The sequence below is a fragment of the Octopus sinensis genome, linkage group LG20, assembly GCF_006345805.1.
Source record: "Octopus sinensis linkage group LG20, ASM634580v1, whole genome shotgun sequence".
Classification (NCBI taxonomy): domain Eukaryota; kingdom Metazoa; phylum Mollusca; class Cephalopoda; order Octopoda; family Octopodidae; genus Octopus; species Octopus sinensis.
The window spans coordinates 32,683,396-32,699,709 of NC_043016.1; the positions used below are offsets into that span (position 1 = coordinate 32,683,396).

The following is a 16,314-nucleotide window of genomic DNA, read 5'->3' on the forward strand; positions in this document are numbered from 1 at the left end:
GGACAAGATACTGTGATAGCCTGGGCTTCAGAGGCCCACAGCTCTTCAATATCTTCCCGAAGAACCTGAGGGACCTGCATGGGGTGGATGAAGATGTCTTTAAAATAAAACTGGATCTCTTCCTGTCAGGTGTCCCAGATGAACCAACTTCACGGCTGGAGGTGCAGATGAGGGCAGCTGCATCGAACTCTCTCATGCACCAAATGGCAATTGCTAAAAAGTATTCATGAAGTAAAATCATGTAGCCACAACAAATGGCGGTGCCCCAGCATGGCCACAGCTCTTGAGCTGAAACTAGACAAAATAAAATAAAATAAAATATTTATATATATATATATATATGAATTAAAAAAATGGAGTTAACGCAGGTGTAATTAAATATTTTTACTTTCGACACATGTTTCGAAAATTCCACTGATACTATTTAAAAGAATAAATGGTATAAACAATGCAATCTTCTCCTCAGGAAAGTGAAAAAATCGGAACTCGTCAATAAGACATTTTAGCAAAAAATGATGGATTTGTATAGCGATAGACAGAACGCTATTAATATTGTTTAAAAAAACGTTATATGATATAACGTCATAAGTAGCTAACAGAAACAGTAGGGATATTAATAGTGAATGTTAAATATAATGGAAATTAAAGTTTAAATGTATATATATAAAAGTGAAGTTGTGTGAGTGTCTGTCTCCTACGATTTAGATTCCTAACTACTCCCACATTTTGCGGTGCAGTTTAACCAAAACCGGGTATCTTATAGTCGTGATTCATATCGAGCCTTTCTGGGTAATAGCGCGCGTCTACGATGAGTCTACGATTTTAAAAATAATTTACCATATTTTTTTTCCATTTTAAAGCATATTTTTTGGGTTCTTCCAATTTTTTCGTGTGTCGATGGCGGCGGAATTGGCGTCCATGCTCACACCTGCACCTGTGTTGCTTCTCCCCTTTCTTCCCTCCCTCGTGAAGCTGTGGGGAAGGGAGTGTAAGGAAATCAACGTCGTAAAGCGTTGTCAAGGAGACCAGCGTTCTTTTAGAACAACGACTTCATGGCTTGAAAACACCAAAACAGAAATGGCTAAGAAAGCCCGAAAGCAAATTCTACAAAATCGGGAAACACGCCACACAAGGCAGGTTTCCTGTGCAAACAATTTGCACAACCGAATGTTTTAGTTGTTGCACAAATCTTTATATATAAAAGTCAAGTTGTGTGTCTGTCTCCTACGATTTAGATTCCTAACTACTCCCACATTTTGCGGTGCAGTGTAACCAAAACCGGGTATCTTATAGTCGTGATTCATATCGAGCCCTTCTGGGTATTAGCGCGCGTCTACGATGAGTCTATGATTTAAAAAAAATTTACCATCATTTTTTCCATTTTAATGCATTTTTTCGCTATTATATAAGAGAAGTAACTCTCTAAAAATGTCTACGATGAGTCAACGATTTAAAAAAATTTACCATCATTTTTTATTCCATTTTAATGCATTTTTTTGCTATAACTCTCTAAAAATGCTTATATAGTTATTTCCCTTACAAACCCGAGCAACGCCGGGCGATACTGCTAGTCTATATATATAAAAGTGAAGTTGTGTGAGTGTCTGTCTCCTACGATTTTGATTCCTAACTACTCCCACATTTTGCGGTCCAGTTTCACCAAATTCGGGTATCTTATAGTCGTGATTCATATCGAGCCCGTCTGGGTATTAGCGCGCGTCTACGATGAGTCTACGATTTTAAAAATAATTTACCATAATTTTTTTCCATTTTAACGCATATTTTTTAAAGGCTGTGGGGAAGGGAGTGTAAGGAAATCAACATCGTAAAGCGTTGTCAAGGAGACCAGCGTTCTTTTAGAACAACGACTTCATGGCTTGAAGACACCAAAACAGAAATGGCTAAGAAAGCCCGAAAGCAAATTCTACAAAATCGGGAAACACGCCACACAGGGAAGGTTTCCCGTGCAAATAATTTGCACAACCGAATGTTTTAGTTGTTGCACAACTTTTACTTAAAAAATATTATCCAAACACAAACTTTTGAAGGCAATATTGTATGACGATGGTACTTGTGAAATATGGTAATGGATTTAGTAGCCAAAAGGAGAGAGCAGAGGCATAGTATAGTGGTGGTGGAGGCGGTGGTAGTGGCAGCGGTGGTGGCGGTGGTGCTGGTAGTGGTGATGGTGGTCGTGGTCGTGGTGGTCGTCGTGTTTGTGGTGGTGGTGTTGTTGTTGTTGTTGTTGGTGGGGGTCGTGGTGATGATGGTGGTGGTCGTGGTGGTCGTGGTGGTCTTCGTGATGGTGGTGGTGATGGTCATGGGCGTAGTGGTGGTGGTGCTCATGGTGGTAGTGGTGATTGTGTTGGTGGTGGTGGTGGTGGCTGAAGCTGTCGTCTGGGTTCTTCCAATTTTTTCGTGTGTCGGTGGCGGCGTTGGCGTTCATGCTCGCACCTGCAACTGTGTAGCTCCTCCCCTTCTTCCCTCCCTTGTGAAGCTGTGGGGAAGGCAGGGTAGGGAAATCAACGTCGTAAAGCGTTGTCAAGGAGACCAGCGTTCTTTTAGAACAACGACTTCATGGCTTGAAGTCGCCAAAACAGAAATCGCTAAAAAAGCTGAAACAGATCCACAAAAACGGCAAAAACCGCCACAGAGGGCAGGTCTCGTGTGCAAACAATTTGCACAACCGAATGTTTTAGTTGTTGCACAAATCTTTATATATAAAAGTAAGGTTGTGTGTCTGTCTCCTACGATTTAGATTCCTAACTACTCCCACATTTAACGGTGCAGTTTAACCAAAACCGGGTATCTTATAGTCGTGATTCATATCGAGCCCTTCTGGGTATTAGCGCGCGTCTACGATGAGTCTACGATTTAAAAAAAATATTACCATAATTTTTTTCCATTTTAATGCATTTTTTCGCTATTAAATAAGGGAAGTAACTCTCTAAAAATGTCTACGATGAGTCAACGATTTTAAAAAATTACCATAATTTTTTATTCCATTTTTAATGCATTTTTTTGCTATTTTTTGGCTATAACTCTCTAAAAATGCTTATATAGTTATTTCCCTTACAAACCCGAGCAACGCCGGGCGATACTGCTAGTTATATATAATGATAGAGACTACTTATATGCACTAAATGTATGTTTTTGCCAATGCTTACATCTGTATGCTCGCTCTATAACCGTGTTTACTAGGGTATTTTTAGAAAAAATAATGAAAAATAGCTCAGAATTGCAGAGAAGACAGAATTTCTTGCCTTTGTCATATGGTATCGAAATTGAGAGAATTAACCATTCTAAATGAAATTGTTCATTGTGGTCTTTTAAATCCCAAATCAGTTTGCTGAAATAAACGGAATAGTACCAGTCTCAGCAAACTGATTTGAGATTTAAAAGACCACAATGAACAATTTCATTTAGAATGGTTGATTCTCTCAATTTCGATACCATATGACAAAGGCAAGAAATTATGTCTTCTCTGCAATTCTGAGCTATTTTTCATTATTTTTTCTAAAATACTCTAGTAAACACGGTTATAGAGCGAGCATACAGATGTAAGCATTGGCAAAAACATACATTTAGTGCATATAAGTAGTCTCTATCATTATATATAATTTAAACTTTAATTTCCATTATATTTAACATTCACTATTAATATCCCTACTGTTTCTGTTAGCTACTTATGACGTTATATCATATAACGTTTTTTTAAACAATATTAATAGCGTTCTGTCTATCGCTATACAAATCCATCATTTTTTGCTAAAATGTCTTATTGACGAGTTCCGATTTTTTCACTTTCCTGAAAAGATTGCATTGTTTATACCATTTATTCTTTTAAATAGTATCAGTGGAATTTTCGAAACATGTGTCGAAGTAAAAATATTTGATTACGCCTGCGTTAACTCCATTTTTTAAATTCATATTATTCAAAATATTCAACGTAAACACGAAGTTTCTACCTTTATAAACAAGGAGTTACAACACCTTTACTTGTGAGATTTTTGCTGCCCTGGTAACTATTTATTTATTTTTTCCGTGTTAATTGTTAACAAGGTAAAAATACACTCATCTATTTATATATATATATAAATATATATATATATATAATATATATATATATATATATATATTATATATATATATATATATATAAATATATATATAAATATATATATATATATATATATATTATATATTTATATTAGAAGAAATGAGGTACTCAGAAGATCGGATGGTTTATATTTACAGATATTTATTTATATATTACATTTTTTATATATATATATCATATCACTTAGATCATTAGCGCTTTCTCCCATTCTAGTGGGGTTTTCAAATCAAACTAAGTTCCTGTGTGGGGAATTTTGATCATTTTATAGAATTTCGTAGTGGTGGGGAGGAATATAAGACAGTACAAGAGGATGATGGATGAGGTGAAAGTGAGAGAGAGAACATGTGTGTATGTGTGTGTGTGTATGTTTGTATCTGAGGTGAGTGCTAAAGAGAAAGAGGTGAAGGGAGAGGGAAGATGAAGGAAAGAATTTCTTTTTTGGTCTGTGCTGGATGGAATATTGACTCCAAGGGGGTTCTAAGGCCTTAGGAAAAAAAAAGAATTTCAGCTTTAACCACTTCACAGTGTCACTGAGTGTGTGGTGGCGGGGAGGCAGGCCATAAATTATATTTCCTTTTATCATTGTGAGAATGGTCAAATGCTTTTTTTGGGTTTAAGAATTCTTTCCACTTTTTATGATCGTTTTGTGGAGGTGTGTATATGTGTCTGTGTGTGTGTGTCTGTGTGTGTGTTTGTGTGTGTGTGTGTGTGTGTGTGTGCGTATGTGTGCGTGTGCGTGTGTCTGTGTATTTGGAGACGGGAAGAGAGAAAAAAAGAAAAAGAAAGATAAGGGAGGAAGGGGAAAAAATTGTGTTGATATTTATACCACTATATATATATACATGCTTATACATGAAATATTAGGGAAAAAAACACCTTTTATCGATTCAAAATGAACAACTAAATTACACCATCTTGAAAATTGTATATCATAGGAAGGTTAAAATTAAAGTGACAATTAAAAAGTAAAGATGAAGTAAATTTTCAAAAATAATATAATGTATATAACAGGCAATATATATATACACACACACATATATATATACATATACACACATATACTAAATGTTCTACTATATTAAATTGTAAATCGAAAGATGTGTCCTTCAATGTCAGTATATATATATACATGCTTATACATGAAATATTAGAAAAAAAACACCTTTTATCGATTCAAAATGAACAATCAAATTACACCATCTTGAAAATTGCATATCATAGGAAGGTTAAAATTAAAATGACAATTGGCACGTAAAGATTAAGTAAATTACAAAAATAATATAATGTATATAACAGGTAATACACACACACACACACACACACACACATACATACATATATGTGCCGGTGGCACATAAAAAGCACCATCCGTTCGTGGCCGTTTGCCAGCTCTGTCTGGCACCTGTGCGGGTGGCACGTAAAAAGCACCCACTACACTCTCGGAGTGGTTGGCGTTAGGAAGGGCATCCAGCCGTAGAAACACTGCCAGATTTGACTGGGCCTGATGAAGCCTTCTGGCTTCACAGACCCCAGTAGAACCGTCCAACCCATGCTGGCATGGAAAACGGACGCTAAACGATGATGATGATGATGATGATGATGATATATATATATATATATATATATATATATATATATATATACACACACATATTAAATGTTCTACTATATTATATTGTAAATCGAAAGATTTGTCCTTCAATGTATGACGAGTAAAATTTCAGCCATTTAATTTGGGGGAGAACTTAGCTATGAAATATTTTTCCATATTCCTCCTGAAAGAGGTGTCGTTCTTCGGACATTTGTAGAAGGGAAAGATCTTAAATTTTCCTTCTCCACACGTAGCTAGGTGTGTACTTAGTGGTATTTTGCGTAGTTCTTCCAGCCGAATATGTTGTCGGTGAATCCTGGCTCGCTGGCACAAAGAATTCTCCTTGCACGCGGGGCAGGTTATGCAGTATATAACGTTCTGCGTCTTGCAGTTCATATCTGCATTTACTTTGAATACGTAACCACTTTTAAATCTCATCTCTCTGTTTCCCTCTATGTATTTGTTGGTGGGGTTGCTGCAGATCCCACATCTACCATCTCCGCACTCTTTTGCAAAGAATTCCGTTTTACTTTCTGAAGAGAATTTCGCTCTTGTTAGGTGTTTCTTTAGGTTTTTGTCCTGTTGTCTACTGTTTTTTATGCTATATTTGTTTAATATGTTTTTCATTTTGGGGCTTTGTAAGGCTATTGGTAGGTTTGAATGTATGGTTTGGAAGATGTTGGTAACTCCAGGGTTGTGCGTGTTTATAAAAGGGATAATGTTTTCTTTGATTTTTGTTTTGGGTGTCCTGAGATGTGCGATGTCTAGTTTTAATGCTCTTGTGATTCCATTTTCTATTAGTTTAAAGGGGTATTTTTGCTCTAGGACGAAGTTTTTGAGTTCATCTAGTCTTATTAATCGTATTTGTGAATCAGTTACTATGCTACATATTCGTCTTGCCATACTATATGGGATGTTTCTTTTTGTGTGGAATGGGTGGCATGAGTGGAAATTTAAATATTGGTGTGTGTCAGTTTTTTTGTAGTGGGTGTCTGTTGTGACGATGGAGTTGTGTATTTTGATGTTGATGTCTAGGAAGGGAAGTTCGTTGTGGCTGGTATCTATTGTGAAGTTGATAGATGGGTGCAGCGTATTGAGGATGTTGTGGAATGTTCGTAGGTCTTCCTCTGATCTGTTCCAAAAGATGAAGCAGTCATCGAGGTAGCGTTTCCACTTTTTCTTGATGTCTTCTCTGAAGTCGTGTTCGAAGACTTTCCCTATTTCATCGTATAGTTTGTTCTCCAGGAAACCCATCACCAGGTTGGCATATGAAGGTGCGAATTTTGTACCCATAGCCGTGCCTTTTATCTGTCGATGAGAATGTATTTTCTTCGAGTATTAATTGGGTGGCTTGGGTGATAAAGTTTGTCTTAAAGCGTTCGTCTATAAGTTCTCTGTATTTTTCTATCGATTGTTTTATTGCTTCTAGACCTAGGGTGTGTGGTATGTTTGTGCATAGATTTGTGACATCAAAGCTTGCAAGTATGGTGTTTTTCGGGACTGTATTTGGATTGTGTGTGAGGAAGTCTATGTCATCCCTTATGTAGCTTGGTATCTGTGGGCATAAAGGTTTGAGGAGTATATCTATGAAGTGGCTTAGTTGTTGTGTTGGTGCCTGGAGTCCTGCCACTATTGGTCTCATTGTGAGGTCTGCAGGCCTTTGTATTCTTATATAGTGGTTCCTCTGTTCCTTTATGGCTCTCTGTATTTCAGAGCTTTTATGAATTTTAGGTAATCCATAAAAATTGCTTTCTTTGGTTCTTGAGTTGCATAGACACTCTTTCTACTTATCTGTAAAGGAGTTCTGGTATTGACTAAAGTTCTAATTTTTTTTATTGTTGCTTTCTCCGGTGGTGTTGGTTCCTCTTTATAGTATGTCTGGTTGTTCAGTAACTCCAGTATCTTTTCTTTGTAGTAATCTGTATCCATAATTACTATTGCTCCACCTTTGTCAGCTTCTTTTATAATGATTGACTTATCATTTTTCAGTTTTTGTAAGGCTTGTTTTTCTCCTCTGCGGAGATTCTATTTGCATTTGTGTGTGTGGAGAGGGAATTTATATATATATTTATATATATTTATATATATATATATATATATATATATATATATTTATATATATTTATATATATATATATATTACTGGAAAACGGCTGAATGGATTTTCACCAAATTTGGCAGAAATACTCATTGGGTGAGTGGCTCGAACTCATTATTATGGTTTGATTATCTTCAAAACAGGCGGATGGGTGAATCAAGATGTCATTTTTCTTTGTTACATAGGCATAAACAATAAACAGGGGGAAATAACTGTTGATGCAATTTTGTTGAAATATGAATTCGTCTGAGAATATATTTATTAAATTAAATTTTATCCTTATGAATGCGCATTGTTTTGAATTAATCATGCTTTATTTGTTTTTACATTGAGATTTTGATGATGTGCTTGCATCATTTTTAGTATGACATCGCAGGGTAGGCGTGAGAGGCTGAAAAATGGCCAGATATGGCTGGTTTAAATGCCTAAGTATTGTTTGTAAAGAATAAAATGTTTTGAATGGTACAACAATGCACTATAATATAGATAATTCTTATTTAAGAATATCTGAAGAAGGAATGTAATTCTGAAACATCATATCAGATCATGGATAACTAAATTACAACAGGTAAATAGCCCATTGTCTATATTATAGTACATTGTTGTACCATTCAAAACTTTTTATTCTTTAAGTATTAGAATAGCAGGCATCAATAAACTCAAAATATCCACTCACATAAGAATTTATAACATAAGAACAAACAAAGGTGAAAATTCCTTTGAAATTACCTGAAGGTTTTTTGGGGATGATATTAGTTTGTACCTGGACATCGATGACAGCTTTTAAGGCACTGCTATTGACAAGTTTTTGACTGACAGCATTAGCCGTTTCTTCAACAAGATCTTTTAAGGTAGAAATCAGGGTTCCTGAATTATCATTGTGCTTCATATCCAGTGACTGAAACGTTAAAGAAAAGAGAATGCAATTAATATTATGCAGACAATAATATATTTCACAGTGTGCACTCTCTACTGCTCAGATATTTTGATATATGGAGTGGGCCCAAAGTCATGAGCCAAATAAGTTCAATATGATTTGGAATTATGAAAGACAAGGTTCAATTTTTCTAAAAATTGAATAAAATAATTAAAATTATGATGAATACACATGTAATGTGTATTCAAGTACATGATGAACAAAATGAATGATAATAATAAATGTAATAAGGAATGTCACATGTTTTGGTACATGACTTTTGGCACACACACAGATATAAACACGCCTGCAAACAATTGTAATTACCAAGCATACGATTGCCAGAGCTGTTAGAATGCAGCACAAAGTGCAATGTTGTGTTCATTTCAGTTCCTTATATTTTGAGTTCACCTGCATCAACAATGCTAGCGCTAAACTGTTTCGTTTCCACTTGGGCAAATTCAGTTCATAACAGCTAGTTTTCCATTACAAAAATGAATAAATAAATAAATAAAATAAAACAAAAAGATCTTGCCCAGGCCAGCAAATCCTTCTGAGTGATGAAAACAGTAAGAAGCTCATTGTATGTGTGTATGTGTGTCACTGTTGCTTGACAACCAATGTTGATGCGTTCACATACCCATAACTAAGTGATTCAGTAAAAGAGACTAATAGAATAAGTACCATGAAGTTAAGTCATTTGACTAAAAATTCTTCAAGGCAGTGCCCCAGCATGGGCACAGTCTACTAACCGAAACAAATAAAAGATAGGAACAAAAGTTAACTTACCAGTGTAATTTCAATGGAGTCAGCTCTTCGAAGTTGGATAGCACATAGAATAATAATCGTTTCTTTCTTGGCATAAGCTTGCACTTTGGGGAAGGCTCGAAGAGAACTGCAGATATTGCCAACAGATACACCCTGTAAAATAAAAGAATCAATTGTAATAGTCAGGTCTACAGACTGGCAATTACTAAACTCAGATTCAACATGTGAATTTTAAAATTTCTTTGTAAAGTTTCATATTTTCCTTTGGTGCCTCTTATTACTTAGTTTTCAGGAATTTGGTCACCATGATTTTCAAAGAACTTTTCAGCTATTGCAAAAGTCTGTTGAAAACTGATGTGTTTAAATTCCTGAAAACCAGCTTGAAACCATGTTGTAAATGCCATAACAACGATGATGGAGTCTCCAGTCAAAGATGATGTATAAGTGTTCATATTTTGCCTGACGACTGGCACAAATGATTTGTTTTATAGCAATCAAATGTATGTGCTGTATATTAATTAACTCACTCTCTCCATTAAATAAACATTGCCCACTCAAATGCATGGCGGACCACATGTCAGGTGTTAAAAATGATTGCAAAGCAACAACATGAGACAAAGTGTTTTGTCCAAGAACACAACATATCACCTGGTCTAGGAATTGATACCATAATCTCACAATTGTGAATGCAACAACCTAACCATTAGGCCACACACCCTAATAATAATAATAATAATAATAATAATAATAATAATAATAATAATAATAATAATCCTTTCTACTAAAGGCACAAGCCCTGAAATTTTAGAGAAGGAGACTTATCAATTATATCAACCCCATAATAATTTGTAACATGCAACAGAAAGAGTATTAGGTTAAAATAGCAATAGGTGTATCATACATAAAGCAGATATATTAGTGAAATCTTAATTTACTGCAGTGTTCATCCTGAGATAGCATCTGTTATGATATCAGAAATATCAGCAACAGATGAAAATCTAACAGAAGTGGCAGCAGTGTCATTGAGTAATATGAATTTTTACCCAGAGAAGAATTTAATTCCAACTTACTTTTGGCATCCGAGATTTGTCAAAGAGAAGGTTGATTTTTGCACAGTTATTACTGATTTTTGCTTCATTTGGTATACAGTTGGTTTGTATATCTCTGGGAGCAGAATCTTCAATCTTTGATATATGTTTACAGTGACCCCAAGGCAAGCAGGGTGGTGTAAAGCATGTCTGTGTTGTTTTTACAACACACGTTTCATCATGTGCACATATATCGACTGGCTCAGAAACATTTGGATGGCTCAAGCAGTTTTTGGGTCCGCACCAAACCTTCAAATATAGAAATATTCCAATGATAATATTCATAAACAAACCAAAACAAAACAAAAGAAAAAGAAAAAGAAAAAAATATTATGGACCGGATGATTCCAGAAATATTTTAATGATAATAATAATTAATGCCACAATACTAGTTAAATTACAATTAATATGGCATGAATTATATCATCATCACTGTTTTAATGTTCCCTCTCTTCCATGCCTGCAAGGGTTGGATGAAATTTGTTGAGATTTTCCACAACTGGGTGCTCTTCCTGTCACCAACTTTCACTTGTTTCCTATTGCTGGACATGACCTTGCAGAAGACTGGAAATGAATGACACTGCTCACACAATGGTAATGCTTGCAATTTATTTTGCTATGTCCTCACAAGGAAATGATAACAGACACAGATATATATATATATATATATATTGAGCTGTGTGTTGTGTTCTTGAGCAAGACACTTTATTTCATGTTCTTCCAGTTCACTCAGCTGTAGAAATGAGTTGTGATGTCACTGGTACCAAGCTGTATTGGCCTTTGCCTTTCTCTTGGATAACACTGGTGGCATGGAGAAGGGAGGCTGGTATGCATGGACAACTTCTGATCTTCCATAAACAAACTTTGTGCCGCAGAAGGGAACTTTCTAGGTGCAATCCCATGGTCATTCATGATTGAAGGGGAACTTTTATATATATACATTATCATCATTTAACATCTGTTGACCATGCATGGGTTGGATGGTTTGACTGGGCTGGCATGCTGGAAAGCTGTACCAGGCTCTAGTCTGATTTGGCATGGATTTTTAAAAAATTGTCAATTTTTATTATATTCATTATAATAATAATAATAATAATAATAATAATAATAATAATAAAAAAAAACATTGTGTACAGTGCTCAGGTGCACTACAACTCATCTAAAGTGTATGTATAATCAGGTGTAGTTTCGGCGGATTTCGGAAAGCATGAGGGCCTTAAAGGATGCAGTGTCATGGCAGTCAACAACTGACGCAGGCAGTTTGTTCCATGCTTCAGCAACTCTGAGCGTGAAAAAATGTTTCCGAAAGTCATGGGAGCTGTGTTGTTTTCTGACTTTGTAGGCATGTCCACGTGTGTTAGACACATGAAGATCAAAAAGGTGTTCAGTGTTGTTTTTATATATATTGTTTCCAGTATAAATTAATATATTACTAAGAATATTACCAGTTGCTGGCACATTGGAAAAAAAACCTGCCAGTATGCCACATTAGATAGTTTGAGAAGCACTGGTTTAGAGTACTCTATGAGCAAGGGAAAAAGATAGGAGGTTCATGGCTGGAATGTCTTTTACCAAAGATCAGGATTGACTTGTGGTGCTAAACAACAACAACAGCAGCAGTAGAACTAATATGTAACAACAACTTGCTGGGTTTACAGGATAAATTCCTTACCTTTGTACAATGAACGCGACCGTTGTTGCAATGACAAGAATTGCACTCATGTTTCCATGAGCTTTTGTCAGAGTAGGCATGTTGTTTGAAAATACAGGAATTAGGAGAAGGCAAATGTCCAATAACTGAAAATATAACAGAAAAGAAAAAACTGAAAGAATTACCAAATGTTTTATTGGAATTAAGACAGGCTCTTGTAACCAAAAAGATATGTTAATCCTTAGACCCACCAGAACCTGTTTATATAGGTATATGTTTTAGCCTTTAGCATTTACATTATTCTGTCAGATGTAATGCTTATTTGTTCATATTGTTTTGAATTAATCATACATTATCTCATAGCTTTGAGATTTCAATGATGTGGTCGTTTAGTTTCAAAAGAACATTACGGGGTTGGTGAGAGGCTGAATCTGGTCAGTAGGAACACGAAACAGGTAGAATATTTTTGGCCAGATATGGTCAGTTTAAATGCTAAAGGATTGATTTAAATACAACAGAAATTTAATTTTGATTAATTAACAAGTTTACATAGATACATGACTAACCATTTTCACATTGATTTCCAGTTCTTCCGGGAGGACAAATACATTTATAGCTACCAATTTCATCAATGCAAGTACTGCCAAAAGCAGATGGATTCGAAGTACATTCTTGTATATCTGCAATTTCAAAAATATGAGTTATTATGTTACTCTAAAATGTTTTTTATATACAGCACCGTTTTTACATTCCTGTAAATATATATATATACACACACACACACACACACACACAGATACATATGCATATATATATATATATATATACACACACACACACACACACAGATACACATGCATCTCTACAGGGCCGAGGCTTTCCGCCAACTCAATGACACCTCCTTCTACTCCCCTCTGTCCTCTAACCCCACACGTAGCTACCAACAGACGGTATCCTCTACTGTCCGCGACCTCATCTCGTCCTCCCGTCTCCCCCACACCACATCCAACCTAATTGTGCGAACCCCACGTACCCCCACCATTTACTTCCTCCCCAAAATCCACAAACCCAACAACCCTGGCCACCCCATCGTCTCCGCCTGTAACTGCCCCACGGAGCTCATCTCTAAATACCTCGACCGTGTCCTTGCCCCCCTAGTGGCATCTCTTCCCTCCCACATCCACGATACCAACCATGCTCTCTGGCTTTTCAACTCTTTCTCCTTTCCTCCCGGCTCCTCCAAAATCCTTTTTACTATGGACATTCAGAGCCTCTATACCGTTATCCCTCACCACGAAGGACTGCAGGCACTTCAACACTTTCTTGACCTCCGCTCCAACCCTGAACCTGACACCTCCACACTCATTCGTCTGGCCGAACTTGTCCTTACTCTTAACTGCTTCTCGTTCACGGGCGAGTTCTACCATCAGGTCTCGGAAGTGGCCATGGGAACGCGAATGGGCCCCAACTATGCGAACCTGTTCGTTGGCTATGTTGAGGCCCAAATATTCTCTAATTTCACTGGTCCCACTCCTGAACTATATGGTCGTTACATTGACGACATTATCGGTGCCACCTCACTCTCCCGTGAACATCTAGATTCCTTCCTCTCTTTTGTTCAATCTTTCCATCCAGCCCTCCACTTCACTTCCACTATCTCCTACACCTCTGTCTCCTTCCTCGACATTTCGGTTAGCATTTTTCACTCCACTCTTACCACCTCCATTCACTACAAACACACAGACTCACACTCTTACCTCAACTTCTCTTCCTCCCACCCAGAACACACCAAGCTTTCCATCCCCTATTCCCAATTCCTCCGTCGACGTAGGCTCTGTAGTGACGACCATGACTTTGAGACTCAGTCTCAACGTATGGCTCACCACTTCATCCTACGTGGATACCCCCTCACCACTATCCACACCACCCTTGCCAGAGCACGTTCCGTGGACCGTGTATCTGCTCTCTCTCCCCGAACCCGCCCTGTAGTCTACCGCCTCCCTTTTCCCCTCACTTACCACGCCACGACCCTACCTCTCCAACGCACCATTCTTCGAGCTTTCCGTCATCTCCAGTCCGACCCGTCCACTTCACACCTCTTCCCTAACCGACCCCTCCCCTCTTTCAAACGAGCCCATAACCTTCGAGACCTTTTGGTCCATAGCTCCTTCCCTGACCCTACCTCCCAACCTGGCTCGTTCCCCTGCTCCCGCCCACGTTGCCGCACTTGCCCTTACCTCTCCAACACCACCCTCCTCACTGGCACCCATCATCGACCCTTTCGCATCATCAACTCCTTCACCTGCACCTCCAGCAATATTATCTATTGCGTCTCTTGCTCTCTCTGCCATTCCCTGTACATCGGACAAACGGGACGCCGCTTGGCTGACCGGTTCGCGGAACACCTTCGTGACATCCACCTTGCGAACGACACACCGGTCTCACGCCATTTCCGCTCCACCGGTCACTCCTTGCAACACCTGTCTGTGTTCGGTTTGTCCTTACACAGAGGCCATCCGGATTCCCGTTTGCGCCGTGAACAGGAATTAATCTTCTCTCTTCGCTCTTATATGCCATTTGGTCTCAACTCTCCCCCCTCCCCCTCCTCATCTAACCTCCCCCCCGACCCCTACTTCTCTTCAGTCCTTCATCCTTTCACCCCTACTCCTCTTCCCTTCTTCCCTCTTTCTCCCTCCCTCCTTCTTCCCTCTTCCCCTTCTCTCTGCTCCCTCACTCCCCTTCTCTCTCTCTCCCCCTCCCCCTCTCCCTCTATCCTCCCTCCTTCCTTCTCCCCCTCCCGCTCCTCTTCTCCCCTTTCTTTCTCCCCCTCCCCCTTCCCCCCTTCTTCTCCTCTCTCTACACTATACCATACGACTTTACACATCACATCATATATACATACACATGTCTAGACCTCTCATACACACACACACACTCTTCTCACACACACACACTCTTATGTTTGAACGGGGGTCATTCAACCCTATTATCTCCCCTAATTTCGCTCTTGCGTCTCATGTTTGATCTTTGACTTCTGGCCGAAATCAGATCGCCATGTTGATTCGCTAGCTTTTGCACGCATATTTTTTCTCTCCTTCTTTCTGTGTTTTTTTCTCTGTGTATCTTTCTGTTGAAGAGCGTAGGCTCGAAACGTTAAAGACTTGTTTCATTTATATTTCCTGAGCGCCATACTAATACAATTGTTTGTCTGTATTCCACCTGCCTTCGTCTTTTGTTTATTTCCGTAAACCTGCCTTCGTCTTTTGTCTATTTTCATAAAGCTTACCGTTATATATGTGTGTATGTATATATATATATATATATATATATATGTGTGTGTATGCGTGTATATATATATATATTTTATATAGCTTTCATAACGTATATAAGAATAGTGTAGTGTGTGTGGTGGTGGTGGTGTGTGTGTGTCAGTGTGCACTCATGCAAATGTGAGTGAATAGGATATGTAGTCATGGTTGACTTGGCCGACAGAAGTACTGTGGTAAAGAGTAGTCACCAGCAGCAGCAGCATATAGGTGGTGGTGGTGGTGGCGAAGGAGAGGGGCAGATCAAGCCAGAAGTCAGAACTGGGAACAATATGATCAAGAGGAGACAACTAACAGTACAAATGACGTAAACTAGGTTAGTGTCAAGGACAAACAGGTGGAATAAGTAAGACGCTCTTACTTCATCTGACAACAGATTTCCCACAGATAGATATACAGGTACACACACACACCACACACGAATTTCCTTCAACTCTCTTCAAGTGCATAAAAGCCGAAATTGATGTGTAACAAACAGAGATTAGTTAGCGATGCAAAGAGGACCTCACACCCATGCACATTTACGTGTGCATGTATGTGTATTATATATCACAATTCTGCTTAGCGCTATAGAAATGCCAAAAACCAACTGTGAGAACTCATTATACTTATGCTTAATGATTAATTATGTAACTCTCGTTCTTTTGTCATTATTGATATATAAACATATATATATATATAAACACACACACACACACATATATATATATATATATATATATATAGTAACGAAAGGGGAGGAGAAGAATTTCAATT

General features: G+C 37.8%; 1 protein-coding gene across 1 annotated transcript in view; it reads right to left on the reverse strand.

Annotated features, from left to right (window-relative positions):
- Window positions 1-8,340: 8,340 nt before the first annotated feature.
- Window positions 8,341-16,314, reverse strand: part of LOC115222513 (protein jagged-1b-like) — a 35,458-nt gene continuing 27,484 nt past the window's right edge. The window contains 5 exon segments of the mRNA XM_036511538.1: window positions 8,341-8,707; window positions 9,515-9,646; window positions 10,564-10,830; window positions 12,254-12,378; window positions 12,799-12,912. Coding sequence (XP_036367431.1) covers window positions 8,438-8,707; window positions 9,515-9,646; window positions 10,564-10,830; window positions 12,254-12,378; window positions 12,799-12,912 — 908 coding nt within the window. The 3' untranslated portion in view covers window positions 8,341-8,437.